Genomic DNA, 22,530 nt, shown 5'->3' on the forward strand with positions numbered 1-22,530 from the left:
TTCCCTCTCTGCAAGCCTTTCTTCTGAGGTGGTGGAAGTAGCCTCGAGATGAGTGCCGGACTTCATGGTTTCCTGCCTATGCCTGAAACATAGAAATATAGAAACATAGAATATGACGGCAGAAAAGGGCCACCAGCCCAACAAGTCTGCCCGCTCTAATGACCCTCCCCCATAAGTTCTTCTTAGAAATGATCCCACATGCTTATCCCATTATTTCTTAAAATCTAGCACATTGCTGGCCTCAATTACCTGCAGTGGAAGATCATTCCAATGATCAACCACCCTTTTGGTGAAGAAATACTTCCTAGTGTCGCTATGAAATCTCCCACCTCTGATTTTCAACAGATGCCCTCTTGTTGCCCTGGGTCCTTTAAGGAAAAAGATATCTTCTTCTACCTCAATATGGCTCATAACATATTTGAACGTCTCAATCATGTCACCCCTCTCTCTGCGTTCCTCGAGTGAGTATAGCTGCAACTTACCCAGACGTTCCTCATACGGGAGATCCTTGAGTCCTGAGACCATCCTGGTGGCCATTCGCTGAACCGACTCAACTCTCAGCATATCCTTTTGATAGTGTGGCCTCCAGAATTGTACACAATATTCGGATACGGGCCCAGCAACACGGCAGCGGCAATCCTTCCCTTGCAACTTGCAAGCAGTGCTGCTTTGGCTCCAAGGCTGCCCTCTAACATGAACCGCCCAGGCGGAAACAGGAACCTGCGTCAGAGGGGAAGCTATTGGATGAGCACCGTTTGCAAGAACAGTTGCCGGAACTTGCCGCTGCTGCCAAGGGGCACTGCCGATTTTTCCCAGGATTTTTCCCGATGCTGCCGATCTTCCTGGTGGGGCCTGGCACTGCCGATATTTGGGGGGGGGGGCTGACGCTGCCGATCTTTCTGGGGGAGGGGCCTGGATCTTTCCGGGGGGGGGGGGTGGCGCTGCCGAAAGGAAAAAAAAAATCAGAGTCCTGTTTGTTTCTTCAGTGGGCCCCCCTGACAACTTTGGGCCCTAGGCATATGTCTCTTAGGCCTATTCATTAATCCGGCCCTGCCCCAAGGAACATTTCCTTTTCAGTTAGGAAGCAGAGTTTTGGCAGCATGCCTATGCTTTGGGATAGGAGGTTTTCTAGCAGAAGGCAGTAAGACAGAGCTTCTAGCCTTCTGTTCCCTGTTCTATGAGGAACATCTTTCCCTCCAGGTTCCTGATTGTCTGTGTGTGTTCTCAGGTGGCTTGGATTTATCCTGCTGTGAAACTTTCACTTGGGCTCTGAGCACGTTCTGCCTGTTAGCTCCACCCCTTTCCTTAACTCTTACTGTGTCAGATTGCCTGACCAGAGGTTTAACCGGAGATTTAACAGATGGTTTATAAAAGGAATTATAGGGGCTTGGAACAGGTATTCTGTTCTTCTCTGCCATCCCATTCTATGTTCTGCCCTTCCTGTCTGATCTTAGCACTGGGAACAGAGTTAATGGGCACTTCCTTGGCTTAGGAATAGACACATTTGCTCTAGTGGCAGGGTTTAAAGCAGGTTTTGAACCAATGATGGGAGCTTCCCTGTCACAATACCCATGCCCAACCTTGGGCGAGCTTAAGTGTCCCAACGCGTTTCCCTTGATCATGACAAACGCATATAGTGTAGGCATCTGGCCTCGGGGGTTGTTTTTTTATACTTTAAACATGCATCCTGATTGGTGCTAGCAGCAGTAGGACACCTACCGCTGCCTACAATTGGGATGCCCATTTATAGGATCAGCCCCTTTATGTGTATTTTATGAACTTAATGAAATATTTGAGGGACATCTGAGCATTTTGACAACAAAATTGAAGCAATTTACAATACTAGACATGCCTAACAAGCCATGTATTAGCATTGATGATCTTATGAATTAGTTATGGTCCTCCAATTTCCCTTCTTTTCCACCCTACAGTCTCTGAAGCACCTGCTTCATAAGGTAATATTGATGACTTCTCCCTTTATACTAGACTTACTGAGAGATGCAATTCATTTTTGAATACTTTCTGTATAGTGAGCTGTATTCTGGAATGAACAGTCAAAGATCAGGAAAGACTTTAATTTTTCATTGCAAGTTGTGCACAATAGAATGTGAACCTTATATGCCTGCAATAAAGAGACCCAGTCTAATATAATTTTATGTTTCTTCCCAGTTGATGGAGGCTGGTCTTGCTGGTCATCATGGTCCAAGTGCTCAGCAACTTGTGGCGGTGGTCACTATATGAGAACTCGCTCTTGCTCCAACCCAGCCCCTGCCTATGGAGGGGACATTTGCCTTGGGCTCCACACAGAGGAGGCACTCTGCAATACACAGTCATGTCCAGGTATGATTGTGCTTCTAGCTATAAGACGTGCCTGCTCAACAGCACTGTAGGTTAACCTACACGAAGATAGTGGTGTGATGAGGTAAATGGGGATGATCCTTGAAACAGCTCTCTGGCGAAACACTGAATTCACGTCAGAGCACCAAATCTAGATAAGATAAGTTGTTTTGGGCTATAAAATTACTTTAATATATAAATAAGCACAAGAAATACAATTATGACTGATGAGGAGGCTGGCTACAGTATAACTCTAGCTTTACATGAAATCTGACGCTAGAGCAGGGGTCTCAAAGTCCCTCCTTGAGGGCGGCAATCCAGTCGGGTTTTCAAGATTTCCCCCAACGAATATGCATTGAAAGCAGTGCATGCACCTAGATCTCATGCATATTCATTGGGGAAATCCTGAAAACCCGACTGGATTGCGGTCCTCAAGGAGGGACTTTGAGATCCCTGCTCTAGAGTGTAGCAGCTGAGGTCATTATAAGTTACAGTCTTAAATATTTATTGCTCGTGGAAGTATCTATAAAAAAGGCCCTTATTTTACAAGTACTATTCACATTTGATATGTGCATAAACAGACACTTAAACGTTCATCTTGTATACACAGCTGTCTCCATTTTAAAAAGCTAGGATATGCAAGCAGTGGTGTAACGAGGGTGAGTAGCACCCGGGACGGTAGTGCCCCTCCCTGCCCTCTTCTCCTTCCCCCTATGTGCGGTCCTTATAAACATTTATGCCCAACTGGCATGTAAATGTATTGCTTGTTTATGGAATTACTCGTAGAATGTGCACACATGGCCCATGCATCTCATGCCTTGTGTTTGGTTAAGCAAAGGATTGGTCCCTGGTACATAAGAAAAAGATCTGCTGAAAGGAAAGGGCTGGATAGAGGTGAAAGCGGGTTGTGGAAGAGAGTGAGAGATGAGATCTGGAAGGAGGCTGGATGGATATTCTTTTTTTTGGGGGGGAGGGGGGGTTAATGGTGATAATTTGAGCCCTATATCATTTTTCATGCTGCTACAAAAATATGGTAGCACAGAAGGAGTTTCAGCTCTGTCCCACACCTCTATATTCTAATGCATATCTCTGATTTCCATCCCACTGAATAGATGTAATGAGAAAGGATTTATATCAGCATCTGCAGGTTTCGTTGTCCTCTAGTAATTAGCAGCACACTGAGATCCTGCAGTTATTTTAAAGGTCATAAAATTGTCTTTTCCAGTATTTATTCTGCAAACTAAATTTACATATTTTTTACTTTCATGCTGCAGACAGAAATGACTAACTTCAGAACATTAAGGAGAGAATATGTGTCTATATTTTTAGAACTTTTACTCTGTTTATCAACTAATTTAATCATTTCAGTCTGCTCCCTCAAGCAGTATTCTGACAATTTGAAACCTTCATCCTTCAATTTTCAATAGACGATGAGGAAAAAGCCAGGGGAGTTGATTACATTAATTCTTGCCGTGAACAGTGAACTCAGTTGAGACAAGAGTGCATTGAGAAGGTGTTTTTTTTTAATGCATATATGTGCTACCAGTTTACAACAATAAATGATGCTTATTCAGATGGTGGAACAAGAAAAACATATACAACTGTAGAAGCTGAGTACAGCTTCAGTGGTGCAAAATGGGCATATCTGGGCCAGATAAAGAAGGCAATGTGCTAAATGATGGAAAATTATAGCAATGGAGCTGAGCATGAAATAGTGTGTTATCCCAGGACAAGCAGGCAACATATTCTCAACATATGGGTGACATCAATCATTGAGCCCCCGATGCGGACAGCTTCACAAGCAGACTTGCTTGAAGAACTTTTGGAAAGTTCGCAACTGCCATACCGCGCATGCGCAAGTGCCTTCCTGCCGGACATAGGGCGCGCGTCTCCTCAGCGTCTCCTCATTTCTAAGTTTTCCGCGGAGCCAAGAAGCCTCGTTTTAACGAGTTAGTTCTAACTCGTGCCTTCTCTTCACTGCGGCTCATGTAATTTTTTTTTCTTTTATTTACAGGATCGCTGTGTTGCATGTGAATTTAAAAAAAAGTTTAATTTTTTTGGTCGTGTCATGGCGGGGCATGGTCTGCGGCTCAGCCTGCGGGCTTTGATTATGCCGCGGCCGTGTTTCATTTCATGTCCCGGCAGGTCATAGGATTAAGAAGTGTATCACTGACCCAAATAAGTGGTGTGTACAGTGTTTAGGATCTGACCATTGTCCGGAGTCATGCGCCCGCTATGCTACAATTAAAAATTGAGCTCTTAAACGTTGTTGAGTTCAGATTGAAAAAAATCTTTGGGGGAATGGATTTTTCTTCACCTAAAGCGTCGACCTTGATTGCGGCCTCAACCTTGACCTCGACTCTGTTGAAGTCTTCTGTGGGGTCCAAAGCTTCATCCTCGACCTTATGACAAATCTAGATCTCCGTCTAGCTTGGGCACAGGGTTAGCCAGGAAGAGCTGTAAGACCCTATGCAGGAGAGCTGACCAGGTTGGCCCTGCCGATTATAAAAGCGCTGACTTCCCTTGTACTAACTTTGATAAGCCAGACAGTGACTGCCAGGGAGAGTTCAGTCCAGTTGCAGGTTACTATCCCAAGCCTGCTATTAGAGCTCAAAGAAACTGAGGAGCTAGGAAACTACAGCTCCCAGAAGGCCAGAGTCATAGCAGGAAGTTGTCACATAGGCAGACACAGCTGCAGAGAGAGTTTTCTCCCTTCCCCCCTTCCCCCTCTTCAGAGCAGGGAGGGGCGAATTGGAGCCTGTTAAAATAGGGCAGCTGAGACCCAGAGAGGGGGAGGAGCAAAGGGGGCTGCAAGGTGAGCCTCAGAGGCAGCAAGGCTTGCCTCTCCAGCTGAATTCTGATGAGCTGGGCAAGGATTGGGACATGGTGGATATTTCAGAGGAGCCTGAGATTACAGCTGAGAGGCAGCTAGAAGGCTGGGAACCCATGGACATTAGTGTGCCGGTTATTCCTGGATGGAGACTGGATGCAATGGACACAAGCTGAGCAAGGTTGGAAGTGTTTTGCTATGTTTGTTTCTTACCTTTTTGTCTGAAAGTTTTGGGACTAAGTTTGTATGCTGAATTGTTTGGGCCAGTGGCGTACCTAGGGTATGTGGCACCCGGGACCCATCATTTTTTGACACCCCCCCCCCTATGTAAAAAAATATTTTTTGTAATAACCATGAAAAATAAATGGTCATAATAGAAACAGACACTGAAAATTTTCTTTTATTGAACCTCATATATGTAACCATTAATCCAAACATACCATAAATTATGTCTGAATTGTCATGACATCAGAAATACATATGGAGTAGTTGCAGGTGATGCTTGGGACAATTCTGATTGTGTTAGTTCGGTTTTATGTGTTTTATGAATAGAAGGGTTTTTATTTCTTTTTTGAAGGTTTTGTAGTTTGTGGTCGAGGTCAATAGGTTGTAGAGTTGGGGGTCGAGTGTTAGGAGTTTGTCGAACAGTTTTTTTTATTTTGATGATTTTGGTTGGAGGGTGTGTGAATGGTGCGTGAGTTCTCCTATGTCTGGTTGAAGTGGATTTAATTATTTAGCTGAAGAAATTAGTAACCCCCCCCCCCCCCATTCCACACACATTAATTCTCTTCCATTTATGTTCCCATTCTAAAAAACACTGATAAGTTCCCAGAAAAAAAATACATTAAAATAAGAAGTGAAAACAAAGGCCCCTACAGATGAGAACATAACATAAGAATAGCCTAACTGGGTCAGACCAATGGTCCATCATGCCCAGTAGCCCATTCTCATGGTAACCAAACCAGGTCACTAGTACCTGGTCAAAACCCAAAGAGTAGCAACATTCCATGCCACCGATCCAGGGCAAGCAGACACTTCCCCCATGTTTTAATAACAGACTATGGACTTTTCCTCCAGGAATTTGTCCAAACCTTTCTTAAAATCAGCAATGCTATCTGCTTTTACCATAATTTCTGGCCACTTCATTTTTAAGCTTAGATCTTTCCTTCCAAACAGAGACCTTGCTAGATGTCAAATACAGAAAGAACAAGGTAACTTCACAAGGACTTAGCTGTGCAGGAAATGTGAATCTCCTCATACACCCACCATATAGTGCAAAAATGTGCAAAGGTCTGGTTTTTTCTTTCGATCACTACATAGCCTAATGCCACACAAGCAGCGCTGTTACAAACATATTCTGAAGGTCAATGCTAAGGTTAACAAAGTTTCCTTCCTTGGACCACAAGGAGATACTGACAAACCACAGGAAGAGATCCCAAAACAACTACCCAGGCACAACACCCAAAGACCCACTCAGTGTGTGAACCAGTTGAGTGGAGTGGACTAACTGGGGGGTGGAAATGGGCCCGGAGTTTGCTCAGCAGAATTTCCCAGACCACCTCTTCCTCTCAACACATTGACACGCTGCCGCCACCACCACCACCACCATTAGGAACACCTCACCGGGTAGGCCAACAATGCTTATAAACTTTATAAAACACATTATTATATTTTCTTATAAACACATATTTTAATTGAACTCTCTGACATCCTCAGCCTTGCCATTCACAAAAATAGAAGGAAGAAAAGTTCCCGTTTCCTGCTGTCTCATGTCCCCAGCCTATACAATATTTTTCTTCTGCAGACCCTTCAAAAATCTGACCAAATCCTCGTTTCACTTGCATTATAAAATACTGAGGATGCCATCTCTCTCCAATCCCAGGTCCTAAAGTCTAAGACAGTAAGTAGCGCAAACTAGTGCTGCCCGATTCAAGAAAAAAAAAAAAAATTTCGATTCAATTTGGCCTATTGAATTGGTTTTTCGATTCAACTTTCCTGCCCAATTGGGTGTTTGGGTTTTGTTTTTTTTCAAACATTCTGGTGGGTTTATTTTATAGCTTTTTCACCCCCCTTTGGCTTCTCCTAACCACAGTGGCACTGTGGTGTAAATAAAATAAAGAAACAAAAAGGACTTTTCCCCTCTGTTAAATCCTAGCTCACATTTGCAGTCTAACACCAGCTCTGGCAGGATACACATTTCAAATCTGACATATTGTAATCATAAAACAGAAAATAAAATTAGTTTTTCTACCTTTTGTTGTCTGGTTATTTTTCAAATCTTGTTGGTCCAAGGCTCTGGTTGTCTTCTGATAACTTGCTTGCCAGGGTCTCTTTCTTCCTTCTTTCTGCATGCTAACTATCCATCTGCCATCCATCTGACGTCAGAGGAGGGGCGGGACCGCGGTGCAGGAAGCAGCGCCGAAGCAGCTCAGGGATCGCTGACATCGCGATCTCTCTGCGGGCTGCTTCATAGGTGGTGTAGGGAGGCCAGGGGGCGAGCGGTCCTTCGTGGGTGGGGGGGCTGAACGGCAAGGCCGGGAGCACCCTCTCAGGGCTTGCACCCGGGGTGGACTGCCACCCCCCCCTGCCCTCCCTTAGTACGCTACTGGTTTGAGCTTCCCAGAGCTAGCCTCTGAAGCACTCAAGAACCTGAACTGTTGCATTGGACTGTGTGCAGTATTTGTGTTCTACCCTCTCAGCTCAACTGGAGGCTAATTAGTTGGAGATAAGATACTGAAGGAATGTAAGACACAGAGCAGCTCCATGTGAATGAGTTTCCTATCTGCAGGTATTCTGTGGGAGAGCTTCAAGGTTAGCAGTTTTCCTTTTTGGTTTTGTAAAACTTTATTTTTCATATTGCAAGAGTTTTGTTTGCTCCTCTCTCCTGCTCTTTCCTGGGGAGGGAATATTGCTGGGACTATCCTAATCTCAGAGGGCTGGTGAAGAGGATTGAGGTAGAAAGACTAAAGTCCAGCCAAAGTCTTGTATGATTTTGTGTTTTAAATTAGAGCCAGGCTGTTGTTTGTGAAGCCAGTGTGGCCAGGTTGGCCCAGAGCTCTATGTTTTGGTTCTTATACAAAATGTATTGAAAAGTACTGCAAACTGCTAATAATACCAGGCAGTTTAACCAGAGGTCAAAAATAAAAGAACACCTTTACTTTTGGACATTCCTGGGTGTGTGCATTTTCCCTTGCCTGTCTTCACTGTGAACATTGGACCTTATTGTTTTCACCCTAGGTGGTTGCCTAGATAGCCTGAAGGATTCGCTGGTTGAAGGGAACGCGCTGGGAGCAATTACAGTCGCGGTGAACCCAGTTTACTGCGGTGATCAGAGCCCTTGGGTTGCGACAACCTCGACCTCGCTAAAACCTTCCTCAATAGGGAAGTCCTCATCCTCTGGGAAGTCAACTAAATCCTCTCCGGAGGGGCTGTTATCCTCAGTGTCTCCATCAAGTAAGCTATCCAAGCCAACCCCTCAGGAGTCACAGGCCATCCCAACAGCGACACTGGTGAACCCGGTCACTTTGAGACTTCCTTGGAAGCATGTCTCAAAATCAAGGCAACACTCTTCCTCGAGGTCATCTTCCTCGGAGTCCATAGCCACCCCAAATGTACCAGCTCCAGCGGTTTCAGTGCCGACTGTGCAGAATATGCTGGAAGTAATTCTGCATCAGGAGTTTGGTGACATGCTTGCCAAATGAACTCCTGCCTCAACCCTGCTTCCTGCAGTCCAGCCTGAGCATTCAGCAGTAATACAAGGAGTTGAGTCCTTGAGAGTGCCTCGAGAGAAATCCACACACTCTATGCAAGGAGATGAGTCCTTGCGAGTGTCTCGAGATACATCTGCACAAGGAGTATCATTATCAAAAGTTCTAACACCTGAAGCTCTCAATACTCTTATTCATTCATTAATCATTTCCAGGTTAGATTATTGCAATACTTTATACCATGGCATAACCAATAAAGAAATAAGAAGGTTACAGATAATACAAAATACAGCAATAAAAATTATTACAAGATCAAAAAAATATGACCACGTTACACAACTTTTACAGGCTGCACATTGGCTACCAATTACACATAGAATAACTTTTAAAATCATATTGCTTACCTTTAAAATTCAACAATCACACGCGCTAATATTTTTGGATCGACTTTTGATACCGAATTCTCCATTTAGGGCTCTCAGATCAATACAACAAAATTTATTAACTATTCCTTCTCTAAAAATAATAGGGACCAGGAGATCTACCATTTTCTCTTTTATAGCTCCTCAGCTGTGGAACAACCTACCACTGTACCTACGTAATGAACCATCCTTAGAAAAATTCAAGCGCTCCTGTATAAGGATGCATTCAATTCATAGACAGCTTAACCTCCCAAATATAAAATCTTCAGATCCTAATAGATTTTATGTGATCCCATCCTATATGTTCCTCCCCAAATGTTTTGGTTTTTTTAAATTAAAGACTGTAGTCCATCCTATTTACCCTTTTTGTATTAGTTTGTATCAGTTTGTATTAGAACTTATATGATTTGTATGTAATGTCATATTTTGTCTACCTTTTTTTAATTTTTATGCATTGGAAAATTGTTATACGCTTTGAAATATATGATACTGCATAGATAACAAATCTTATTAAACTTGAAACTTATGCTGCCTGCTGTGGTTAGGGTTTTATTATAGTAGATTCAAACCTTGTATAGTTCCCCTTCTGCCAGATTATATATTAATAATATTTTTTCAGAACATTTTCGTTTGGAGAGGGGAGTTAGACAAGGGTGTCCGTTATCTCCTCTGCTGTTTGATATTGTTGTGGAACCCTTACTATTGGCTATTCAACAGGCAGAGGAGATTCAGGGTATTTTTTATGCAGGTCAGGAATATAAAGTCTCTGCGTATGCAGATGATATCTTGCTTCATTTGAGGAATCCTGAAACTACCATTCCACATTTACTAGATTTGATTGGTAGATTTGGGAAATTTTCAGGATATAAGATAAATTGGAGTAAATCAGAGGTTCTTCCATTAAACGTATACTGTAGAAGCCTGCACCAATCAGGCCTTAGGCATAGCGGGTCCGCCCATCCCCACTAAGTCTAAGGCTTGATTGGCCCAGGCGCCTAGAGCCTGGGCCAATCAGGCCTTAGATTAAGTGGGGATGGGCGGACCCGCTATGCCTAAGGCCTGATTGGTCCAGGCTTCTAGAGCCTGGGCTAATCAGGCCTTAGGCTTCGGCGGGATGGGCCGGGAAGGGGCGGGCCCGCCTCATTTCGATGAGGCGGGCCTGCCGGCTGGACGGGCAAGACCCGTCTGGCCAAAAGAAAAGGTTAGTTTGGTGGAGTGGAGGTTTGGGGGCTGTTAGCGCGGGGGGGGAGGGTGCATCTTCGGGCAGGAGGGATTGGGCACCCTCCTGCCAGCGATCGATATTGTCGGGGGGGGCATCTTCTGGCAGGAGGGTTTGGGCACCCTCCTGCCAGTTTGGTAGTGTCGGGGTGGGAGGGAGATCGGTAATGTCGGGGGGGGGGAGCGGTCGGTAGTGTTGGGGGGGGAGCATCTTTCAGCATGAGGTTTTGGGCACCCTCCTGCCTGCAACCGGACAGGGAGCCGCGGCCCGCTATACTTATAGCGGCAGAGAGATCCCTTGCCGCGATAAGTGTAGCGGGCCGTGTCTAATCTAACCCGATTCTCTAACCAGCGTCTGTAACATGGATGCCGGTTACAGAATCGGGGTTTAGTGTAGGCCCGATTCTGAATAGGACACCTCTCCTGGGCATCCTATACAGAATCAGGGCCTTAAGGCACAAGTTTTCCAGGCACAAGTCAGACTTTGATTCTCCCCTCTACAAAAAAGTCTAGAGGACTACATCAAAATCTTGTCTCTTGTAGTTGATACTTTAGAATGTAAATCACAATTTTTCATGAGGTAAAACTCTTTATAGTTTATAAATCTTTCCTTAATTGCTTCTGATAATTTCAGCTATACACAGCTGAAAGCAGTGCAACATGCAGAAAGTGAAAAATTATCTAAACTTCACTTTCTGAATGTTGCACTGCTTTCAACTGTGTATAGCTGAAATTATCAGAAGCAATTAAGGAAAGATTTATAAACTATAATGAGTTTTACCTCATGACAAGTAGTCATTTCTTTAATAAGATATTAACTATTTTTCTGCGGCCCTCCAAGTACCTACAAATCCAAAATGTAGTCCTGCAAAGGATTTGAGTTTGAGACCGCTGTCTTAGAGGGACTGGATCCCAGAGTGCCAGATAGAGGCTGCTAGGTAGATGGAGTGGAGATGTTGGACACAGGTTTTGCTGAGGTTTCGGATGTCCGCAGCCTTGTCTATTGGATTGACTGAGTTTGAGATTCTATATTGGGTGGTTGGGGTGGGGCCTCTCGATGAGGCTGGGGTGGTTTGTTTGGGAGTTGGAATTCGATGAGGTGGTGGTCTGACCATGGAACTGGAGTGGCAGTGGAGCTCACTTGGGGCTCTGTAACATGAAATAAAAACATCCAGTCCTGCACACCCCTTTGAGATTTAGACAAATTTCAGATGACCAGCATAGAAATCCATCTAGAAAATAAATTTCCAAAATAGCGAATTGGAATGGTTTGGTGAAAAAAAGTCCATCTGCCCCATTATGCCACTTTTTGGCTGTTTTTCTTTTATGAAAATGGGCCCCAAAGTGCCATTTATTTAATTTTTATTAAATTTCATATTCACATTTATAGGTTGGCTCTATCTTTCCACATTCAATGTTATTTACATGCAAAAGCAAAAATCCAAATTATAAGAGAAATTTAAGATATCACACCAAATAAACAGCACAGTTTTCATAGTAACAGTATCATATTTACTGGTATTTATAAAGGAAAAAAAAACCCTTCATCACACTGTAACATGCGTCAGGTTTCTTTGATAAAGTTTGCAGTAAGGCACAGAAATAATAACACCCCCTCCTTAGCATAAAAAATATCTGCATTATCCATTAATTGAGGACTGCTTACAAGGCAGCAGATTTCATGACATATCTAATATGCAAAGTGTTATGAGTTGCCTTTGGAAAGGCCTCACAAAGCTACATGCTGAGTCAGAATAGGGTTCATCAAGCCTAGCATCCTGTCTCCGACAGTGGCTTGTTTGGTTCACAAGTACATAGTTGATTCCAACGGATGACAATGGTTCTCCTAATATCTGGCTAATATTTTTTATGGACTTTTCCTCTAGGAATTTATTCAAATCTCTTTTCAACCCTGTTATGTTCGTCTCTTGACTATGTCTTATTCTTAGAATTCTAAGTTTACACATTATCCAGTGAGGTATTCCAAAATCTTGGGGCAGCTATTGAAAAAACCCTATTTCTAGTTCATCAAATTGGCTCTCCCCTTCCTGAAATAATTAATATTTCATTGTGGGATTACCTAAGACAATAACCAAAAATGTGTATATTTCAGATTTCTGTCTTTGAGGTGTGTGTAGAGACTACTAGCATCAGTATTTTGAATTTGGCATGGGATTCCATAGAAAGCCATTTGCAGTTTCTTCAACACAAGGGCAATATAATCTCTGCTATGTTGACCTCCCACCACCTTGCCTACTGGATTTAGCATTAATTGGAAGTCTCTTTCAAAGTTTCTAATGCAATCCAAAGAAAGCCATATAATAGTAATCCAGTCTCATGTTGACAAGAGTTTTCACTACATAAAATTTTATGTGTAGATATATACACTTGCCAAATTTTATTCCAATTAATAGTTAATGAACCTCTGTGATAGAAACTTGTGCAAAGCAGCTCATTAATTATTAGCATACACTTAAACTATGCATAAAATTGCTGTTTTTTTTTTTTCTCTTGCCAGACATTTGCATTTGAATTCTGGTAGAAAAGTTTTCCATACTATTTCACAAATAGCACACACAAATTTTCTCTGATAAGTACATACAAAATAGAAAGTCAAGAAGTCACAAGCAATAATCCCCTAACTCACCCTATCCTTCTCTCCTAACCCCATGAGAATCTTTTTAATCTTATTAACATATCTGATTCATCATTATTAGAGTTGCCACTTTTATTCAACTTAAACTTTTCTCACTATATTAGATATTCATTATCATAATAGGTTAATCATCTGAGTGAATACTGAAGTATTAGGGAGCAAAGGGATGTGGCTGCTTGATTACAAAGTCTTATTTCCTTTTGAATACTGATTGGCAGACAAGACCCATAATGAAGGCAAAACCATAACATAAAGGCAGTTTCAGATTCCTTCAGGAATTAATTGATTTAGCATAAGCTTTCTCGTAACCTCAGTCATTATCTCTGAGGGCATGAAGCCAATGGAATGTACACTACAAAACCAAGTTTGTGTGGGAAAAGCGAAACTTGAATCTGTATGGAGAGATAGCCTTTGTAACAAGGTCATTACAGAATTATGTTAGGCATAATTGGATTGTGTTGTATGTAGTCAGAGACCAGAAATGTTCAGAATTATTGAGAAATTTGTTGCCTTCAAAGCTTGTTGACCTCTTCCCCTTTATGTTCTGTATATTATTTGGTTAACAACATGAAAAGGAGACAAACTCTTCACCAAAAATCATGGTAAGCAGAAAACAGCAGAGAAGACCAAATCATCAAGCTAGTAAGTACACTTTAATAAAATGCATATGCAATCATGATCAAAAACAGAACTGACACTGACCGTGTTTCGGCTAAAAACCCTGCTTTGGCAATCTAAAGGATTTTTAATATATCCCATTAGTTGGATAACTCAGAGGATGTGCAACAAAACCTGTCTAGATTTGGATGGGTGTTGATGGCATCTGTGATTTTATACACATTTGTTAAGACGACCACAATCTAGACTGGTTTTGTTACACATCCTCTGAGTTACCCAATCAGTGGATATATTAAGAATCCTTTGGACTCCTGATACAGGCTTTTTATCCAAAACATGGTTCATGTTAGGTCTGTTTTTACTCCATGATTGCATAGGTACTTTATTGTCAAACAATGTTTAATGAGTTCAACATAGGAAAGACAAAAGCACAGTGAAATATAGAAAATAAGCTCATTTTTTCTAGAAACTCAACACAACCCCCCCACTCCCACATCCCAACCCCCCGTCCACTCCCCAACCCCCAGTCTTCCTTCAAGCTACAAGCCCCAAAGTGAACCACAGAAGAAATCAGGTACAGTGACTTATACATATGCAAAAAACTCTAGAAGATGCAAAGAACCACATATCAACAGTTCAATAATCAGCTATGAGCCAGGGGAGTAATAGTATTCCAAAATGGCTCCCAAGTGTGCTGAAAAGAGCGTCCCGTCAGCGAGGAGAAGTCTAGCACATCCCGACGTTCCCACATCAGGAGTGTAATCAGGCGACACCGCCAGAGGGAGTAGTCAGGAGCATCCACCTCCAACCATTTGAGCAGAATGCATTTCAGAGCAACCAGGACCGTCCACTTGAGAAAAGCAGCAGCACCCCATCGACGAGGATAATAAGGGGGAGAGGCAGCAAATAAAAGCAAAGGGGAGCGATGTACTTTATTAAAGTGTACTTGCCAGCTTGATGATTTGGTCTTCTCTGCTGTTGTCTGCTTACGTTGTTATTATTTGTTTATCACTGGACACCGATTACTGTTTATTTATGTTTTGAGAAGCGTGATAATGACATCAGATATGCCAACCTGGTTGACATCAATTTTGCCTGGTTCAGAATTCTTATTAGGGAAGAAAATTCAGGAGAGTTCAGAACAAAGCCTAGACTTTACCATATTGTAGTGTGAAGGATTCCTTCTACTGATTGCTGCTACAAACAAGAGCCATTCACTGCAGCAAAATCAGTGACTACCTATAATAATCTCAGTTATATATATTTTTTTACTTTATTTTTATTGGATTTTTGCTTTTGCAAATGTTTCAATGACTTACAAATGAGAAAAAGGAGAGACAGTGTAATTTTTATTGCATATGAATCTTATGAGTTTTTACAGAGTCATTATATTAATCAAACAATGTCAGGGTACACTTAATCATATATAGCCTACATGGAATCTAAAATAAATAGGTGGAAAATGGGATTTACTTTTTTTTTTTTAATCTACCTTTCTTTCCTTTTACTTATACAGACAGCTGGTCTGACTGGTCAGAGTGGTCTGAATGTGATTCTTCAGGAGCCCAGTTCCGTCTTCGTCAGTGTAATATCCTCTTTCCTGTTGGGAACCAGTGTTCTGGAAATAGCACTGAGAGCAGGAGTTGCAATTCCGAGTCCAATTTCATTCCAGGTAATCATACAGAAAACATACTCTCACTATGTTCTTGCTCTGTGTACTGTTTGCCAGAGCGGGATAACACTGCTACTGTCCTAGTCATTAAGGTGGTTTTCTATAGGCCTCACTTGAGTTTTTGGTTTAAGACCTTTAATTAGTAAGTGTCTTTGCCTTTTCTGTTGTCAATATTTCCTAAGTCTTAAAAAAGTTTCAGGAAGCAAATTAGCTATCCTTTGTGCAAAGGCTTCCAATTGTGTAGGATTATTTCACTGATATTGATCCAATTAATGGGTTGTATGATCTTGGGCAAGTCACTTAACCTTCCTTACCTTAGGTACACAGTTTTTGAGGGGTTATGCTAATATATGATTGTACTGTAACTGAAAATGTTTTTATGTGAATGTTTTACTGTTAACCGCTTAGGGATAGGCGGTCTAGAAATTTTAGAAATAAATCAATCAATCAAGATTATAAATCCTCCGCAAACAGAAAAATACCACTGTACCTCAATTTAACTTTGTCTTGAGCTACAACTGAAAAAGAAAGCAAAATCCAAAATCCCTTCCCCCTGTAAAACACAATGGGGGCATTTTATAACTAGGTGCCACAAATTTGACACCTGGATGTAACACACTGAGCCCTAATTCTGGAATGGCATCAGAGCACCCAGGTTATGTTATAGAATACTAGTATAAGCTGGCACCCATGCTCTTACATTTAAGCATAACCATTTATTCCATGTCAATAACAGGTATAAATGGATAAGCTTAAATGTAGCACTTTAGCATATGACTTACAGTATTCTATAAGTTACACACATGAATGTTGGGCATACCCATATTCAGTCCATGCTAAGTGAGTTGTGCGCTAAAGTTATAGCATACTGCTTATCACCAATCCAGCACTTATGCTCATAACTATAAGAGTCATGTGTATGTATTAATATTCTATAATTTACCTAAGCATTTTGCATGTAAATGTATTTGCCCAGTTATAGAATGAGGGGTTATGGGAGCAATTCTATAACTGGGCTCCTGTATTTAAGTACAATTTGCACACATGCACTTACAAAATGCCTATGATTTTGTGGGGCAGTGTATACATATGCATGTAGCAGCAAAGCAGCTAAGCACTATTCTGCAAGGGTGTTCCTAGGTGTTGCAGCACATAAATGGAAGGGTGGTGTTCACAAAGGCAAATATTGGGAGGGGCATGGGTGGTAATGCAATTGATGAGCACTACTTACAGAACTCCTTCAACATTTATGTGACTGTGGGCACAGATGCTGTTGTTTATTTATTTATTCATTCATTTTTATAGCCCATTCTTCCCAGGAGCCCAGAACGGGTTACAAGGATACATACACAAAGTTTTCAGGAACAGAGATACGTACATTACAGAGTCATGCTACAGGATCAAAACCCAAAGCTATAGAATCAATAACTTACAACTTATAGAGAATGTGACTGAGAACATATGCTTTGCAGAATCTAAGAAAACAAATCATAGAGTCACAAATAGATATTAACATATCTGCAGTGAACGGTAGAACTGATTAGCAGGCACAGGTGTTCTGAGGTAAGGTACTTTGACGCAAGTTTGAGACCAGGATTGATCTGGTCCATGAAAAGAAGCGTCTTTACTGCTTTCCAGAAGGTCAGTAGGTTATCAATTGCCCTAATGGCAGAAGGGAGTTGATTCCATAATTTAGGTATGCTGTTGGAGAATTGGATCTCACTGCAGGCATCAAGGAAGCAGGCACTTACAGAATTATCCTCTATCTGTTTACATACATTATTATACAAGCTAAATCACATGCATATAAGACCCCTGATTCAAAGAAGATTCCCATCTGGCTATCAACATCACAAAATTTAGCTTCTGCCAAATACACAAAAACAGTACAGAAGAGTTTGACTATAAATAGCTACAAGGAAGTAATTAACCCCTAATCACAAAATACAGTTTTCCCAGTGTCTTTATGCTACTTAGTTGCTGATATCAAGCTGTATGAGAAGTCAGTTCTTCCCAGCATAATACCGCAAATTTTTCTTTTTAAGTTCAGAATTTGTATTGTTGAAGAGAAACAGACAACTGTGAATAGTATTGCCTGTCTTCAAGTAGGTATGTCCCAAAATAAGATCCTTATGACAAGATTTAGCTTTTGTTAAAAGACAAATGACTTTTGTAATAAGAATTATTTCTTTGCAAATAAGTGTACTTAAATGGAAAAAATGTGTTCTTAAAAAGATCTTAGAAAAACATCCTTCTAGAAGCAGAATCTGATATCACATACTGGCGTCTATCTGTCAATAAATTAAGTGGCTCCTAATAATTAAAAATAAGCTTCATGGGCTTACCTTGTAACTGGACTTCACATGGCAACAATAATGATTTTATTTCAATTCTCCTATCATATTTGTTTGGCAGGCCTTAGAGAACTTGAAAGTAAATTTTGAGCGGAAGTGAGGAGTGAAAGATGATGGCTAAGCTGTCGCCTTTTTTGTTTGAGCGGAACAGGATTTTGGCTTTGTAAATAGTGGGGCATGCTTGATTGATGTTGGCCTTTTTCCATTCAGTTAGCCAAATCTCTGTTAAATAGAGGATGTGTAGATTGTGCTAAAGGATTAAGTCACAGATGAGATGATGCTTGTTTTTTATTAAGCGGACATTTAGAAGGCTGATTTTGGGATTAATAGAATGAATGTTGGGTTTTTTATGTGGTAGGTATGAGGCTATAATAGGAATAGTTTATAGATGTCTGGGCCAGAGACATGGTTCGGTCCAAGGGAGGGGATGATGGCCCCTAGAGACAGGAATGATGGCCATAGAGTTAGGCGGAGTGGAAAGAGGAGATGGGGGATTTGAGAATTGGTAAAAGATGGTGAAAAGAGTAGTTTGAAGTAAAACAGCTACTGTAAAATTAACAAATTTGGTATGAAAGTTTGAAAGGAAGTGAGCTAGTAAAGGAGCTGAGGCAGTAGCTGAAAAGAACATGTGAAGGAGACGCATGAAGGAGAACATAAAGGAGCAGGTAATGCTCCTTACGCGCGCTCCTTTGGCGTGCACCGCAAATGTGATAGGTTTAAAGGGAGATCTACCAATGAGAATTTGGGGGCAGAGTTGTTTGTGCCACCGCAAAGCGGCGGCAGTCTTCACAAAGAGAAGAGCCAATGAGAATTTGGGGGCACATTCCCTTTTCCTCTCCTCTTCATGCCACCTCACTATCCTTCTCCTTTTTCTATCCTCTCACCAGAAATCTTCTCATTTACCTTATTCTCCACTCTCAAGCTCAAACATTCTCTTCCATTCATCTCCTTTCACTTTGAGCACCTCCCATCTTTCTCATTGCCGTCATTATTCCTCTTTGCCTCAGCACAACTCCTACTCACCACTGGGGATGTTAATCCCAACCCTGGCCCTCCATGCTATCTGCTTCCCCATATGTGTAACCACCCTAACCTCATACCTATGTTTCTCCTGCAGTCCTCCTCTCTCCCTTTCTCATGTGCCCTGTAGAATGCTCACTATGCTCACTGCCCTTCATTCATTACCTCTTTATATCCCATTCCCTCCACCTGCTTGCTCTTAGATATGGATTTACCCTGAGGATTCCACAGCAGCTACTATCCTCTCTCATGGTGGCTATCACTTCTATACGCCACGCCCTACTGGTTGAGGTGGAGGTGTTGGGCTTCTTCTCTCTTCTTCCAACCTCTTCTCCCATCTCAATCAAACAGCCTTTCCTCATTTGAAGTCCACTCTGTCCGCCTATTCACTCTTCTACCTCTACAGATAGCGGTCATTTATCGGCCCCCCAACAAGTCGCCTTCCTCCTTTCTCACCAAATTTAACTCCTGGCTTTCCAAATTCCTTGATTCATCTTCTCCCTCCATCCTTCTTAGGGACTTTAACACTCACACTGATGATCCCTCTGACTCTTATGCCTCTCTGTTACTTTTCTGTAACCTCCTCATTTGACCTCCAGCTATACTCCACTACCCCCCACTCATCAGTATGGCCATTGCCTTGATCTTCTCTTTTTCTCCAACTGCTCTCTCTCTAACTTCTCTACCTCATTGCTCTCCATCTCTGATCATCATCTGATAACTTTCACAATTACTCACCCTCCTCCCAGCCACACCTAGTCATCACAAAGAGGCTTTGAAATCTTCAAGCCCTCAATCCTTCCACATTCTAAACCAATGTTTCACCTCTCCTTGTTTCCACTACGTTATCCAAGTCTGTCTGAATTCACTGCAAAGTCACATCCTTCTCCCCTTCCCACCATCCACTCTCCTGACCTTCAAGCTCACACCATCCCTTTTTCCTTCATCCATACAACTCAGGAAGCATCCACACATCCTCCCCATGACCCTCCTTCAACTACCACCGACTTTTCTTCCTTCTCTGAAATCACGGTAGAAAAAACTGCACAACTTCTGTTGTCAGCCAAGCCTTTTACATGCCCCTCAGACCCTATTCCCACCCCTCTACTTAACCCTATCTTACATACTGTTCTGGCCAGTTCTAAGGGCCTCTACTAAATCCTCATTCTTCTTAACCTGTCTGCTGCCTTTGATGCACTGTTAATCACTGCTTATTCCTTGATAAGCTGTCCTTGCTTGGATTCCGCAAATCTGTCTTCTACAGGTTTACCTCCTGCCTTTCCCATGGCACCTTTAGTGTATGTGTTGGTGGGTCCTCTTCTGCTGCTACCCCACTAATGGTTGGTATACCCCAGGGTTCTGTTTTAGGACCTCTTCTTTTCTCTCTCTGAACCTCTTCCCTAGGTGCCCTGATCTCCTCCCATGGATTAGAGTATCACCTATATGATGATGACTCCCAGATCTACCTCTCTACACATGAAATTTCACCTAAAATCCAAGAAAAAATCTCATCTAAAACTAAACATGTCCAAGACTGAGCTACTCCTCCTTCCTCCTAAACCCTCTGCTCCTCTCCTCCATTCTCCTTCTCAGTAAATAATATACTATTATCATTCCAGTCTCCTTTGCTCGTAACCTTGGAGTCATCTTTGACTCCGACCTCTCATTTTCTATGCACATTCAACAACAAATTGGATAAAGCCTGTTGCTTCTGTCTCTACATTACCAAAATTTGTCCCTCGCTCTCTGAGCTCACTACCTGAACCCTTGTCCATACTCTCATAACCTCATGCTTAGACTACTGCAATTTACTTCTAACAGGTCTCCTGCTGAAGTGCCTCTCCCCCTTGCAATCAGTACAAAACACAGCTGCACGACTTATCTTCTGCCAACTTCGTACACTCACCTTACCCTTCTCCTCAAATCACTTCACTGACTCCCTATCCGCTTACATTTCAAACTCCTATTTCTAACCTACAAGTGTGTTCAGACTGCAGCTCCTCCGTATCTCTCCTCTCTTATCTCTCCTTATACACCTCCCCGAGAACTTTGTTCCTCAGATAAACTGCTTTTATCTGTACCCTTTTCTTCCACTGCCAATTCCAGACTTTGTTTCATTCATCTAGTTGCCCTATATGCCTGGAATGAACTACCTGAGTTCGTTTGTCATGCCTCTTCCATTCCCTTTTCGATATAGCCTTCAACCATAACCCTGCTCCCCACTGCCCACTTCTCACCACCCTAGCCAGCAGATTAACCATCTCCCTAACTGTATCCCTCACCCTGGCATCCTGTTTGCTTATCTTGTCTATATAGACTATAAGCTCTTTCAAGCAGGGACTGTTTCATCTGTGACTCTATACAATGCTGTATACATCCGGTAGTGCTCTCTAAATAATTAATAGTAGTAATATTGACCTTAACAGGAAGCCAGCTAGTTGGAATTCAGGCACATATATAAAAGAGGATGGTACAGACCTGTGCATTTTCAGGGGAGTGCAAATAAGAACAAACACTTTGAAGGAAATATAATTAGATACATTTATTACGAGTATAGACATTTTAGGCACAAAATGAAAAATATACAAAATTTAGATGGTTTAAAAGAACAGTTGCTAAACTGGGACAGTATGCCTGTTTGTCAGAGTACTTGCTGAGAGAAAACACCTGTTGTTTTCATTGCTAGCAATAAATGTACAGTGGTACATCAGTTTACGAGTGCACCGGTTTGCTAGTGTTTTGCAAGATGAGCAAAACATTCGCAAAATCAGCACCTCGGAAACCGAGCGTGCCTCGATTTACGAGGGCCCCCCCCCCCCGTGATCCGGCACCCTCCCCCTGTGATCCGGCACTCCCTGCTCATGTCGCCCCCCCCCCCCCCCCCGCCGCGATCCGGCATGCCCCAGGCACCCACCCAATCACATTCCTTACCCACATTTGGCACCGGCACCAACGCACAGGACATGCCGGTGCCGGTGCCTGAAGATCTGCCTTTTTCTTTGCACTGGGCCTTGAGCATCTGCGCATGCTCAAGGCCTTCGGGATCCCATTATCTCCAAGATTCTCGCCGATAGGTACAATTTTGTAAACAGCAGCCTATTGATTGGTTTATATCTATGCTATACAGTGCCTAGGAGATTGGCGCCACTAAGTGCTATTTACAGAATCAGCCCCTAAATCCTAGAGCATGGTTAACAAGAAAGGTAAACCCAATAAAAGAGTTAAAGTATTAATAATTTTAAAATTAGAGGGTCTTCCTATTGCTCAGGCATAGAGATGGGCAGAAGGGGTTTTCTGATTGCCAAAAACAAGCTTCAGCTATGTAAGCATGCAGTCAAATTAGCAGCTGATAACAATGAAAATTCCTAGACAGAACAGCACTGAAGCCAATTAAATAGATCATTGACTTTGTAAAGGACTACTTGTGTTAACTGCATATTTTCTTCCTACTACAATATACTGTTTTTCATATACAGCATTTTAAGAACAGCACAGACATTTCCTTTACGAAAGGAGATGCACACCATACATACCATAAGAAGATAAAGTTTCAGGCCTCATTTTAAAGTGCTCTCTTTCTTTGACAGTTTAAGGGACGGGCAGAGAATAACAAAAAATCTTTTTTACAGCATTGCTACGAGAGAACTGGAAACCTAGAAAACATGTTTTCCACACAATGCCTTTTTTTGTTACCTA

The 22,530-nt window shown here is 42.1% G+C and overlaps 1 protein-coding gene across 1 annotated transcript in view; it reads left to right on the forward strand.

Moving 5' to 3' along the window:
* Positions 1 to 22,530, forward strand: part of SEMA5A (semaphorin 5A) — a 1,054,315-nt gene that overhangs the window by 982,771 nt on the left and 49,014 nt on the right. The window contains 2 exon segments of the mRNA XM_033929716.1: positions 2,170 to 2,340; positions 15,305 to 15,460. Coding sequence (XP_033785607.1) covers positions 2,170 to 2,340; positions 15,305 to 15,460 — 327 coding nt within the window.

The sequence above is a fragment of the Geotrypetes seraphini genome, chromosome 2 (genome assembly GCF_902459505.1).
Source record: "Geotrypetes seraphini chromosome 2, aGeoSer1.1, whole genome shotgun sequence".
Classification (NCBI taxonomy): Eukaryota; Metazoa; Chordata; class Amphibia; order Gymnophiona; family Dermophiidae; genus Geotrypetes; species Geotrypetes seraphini.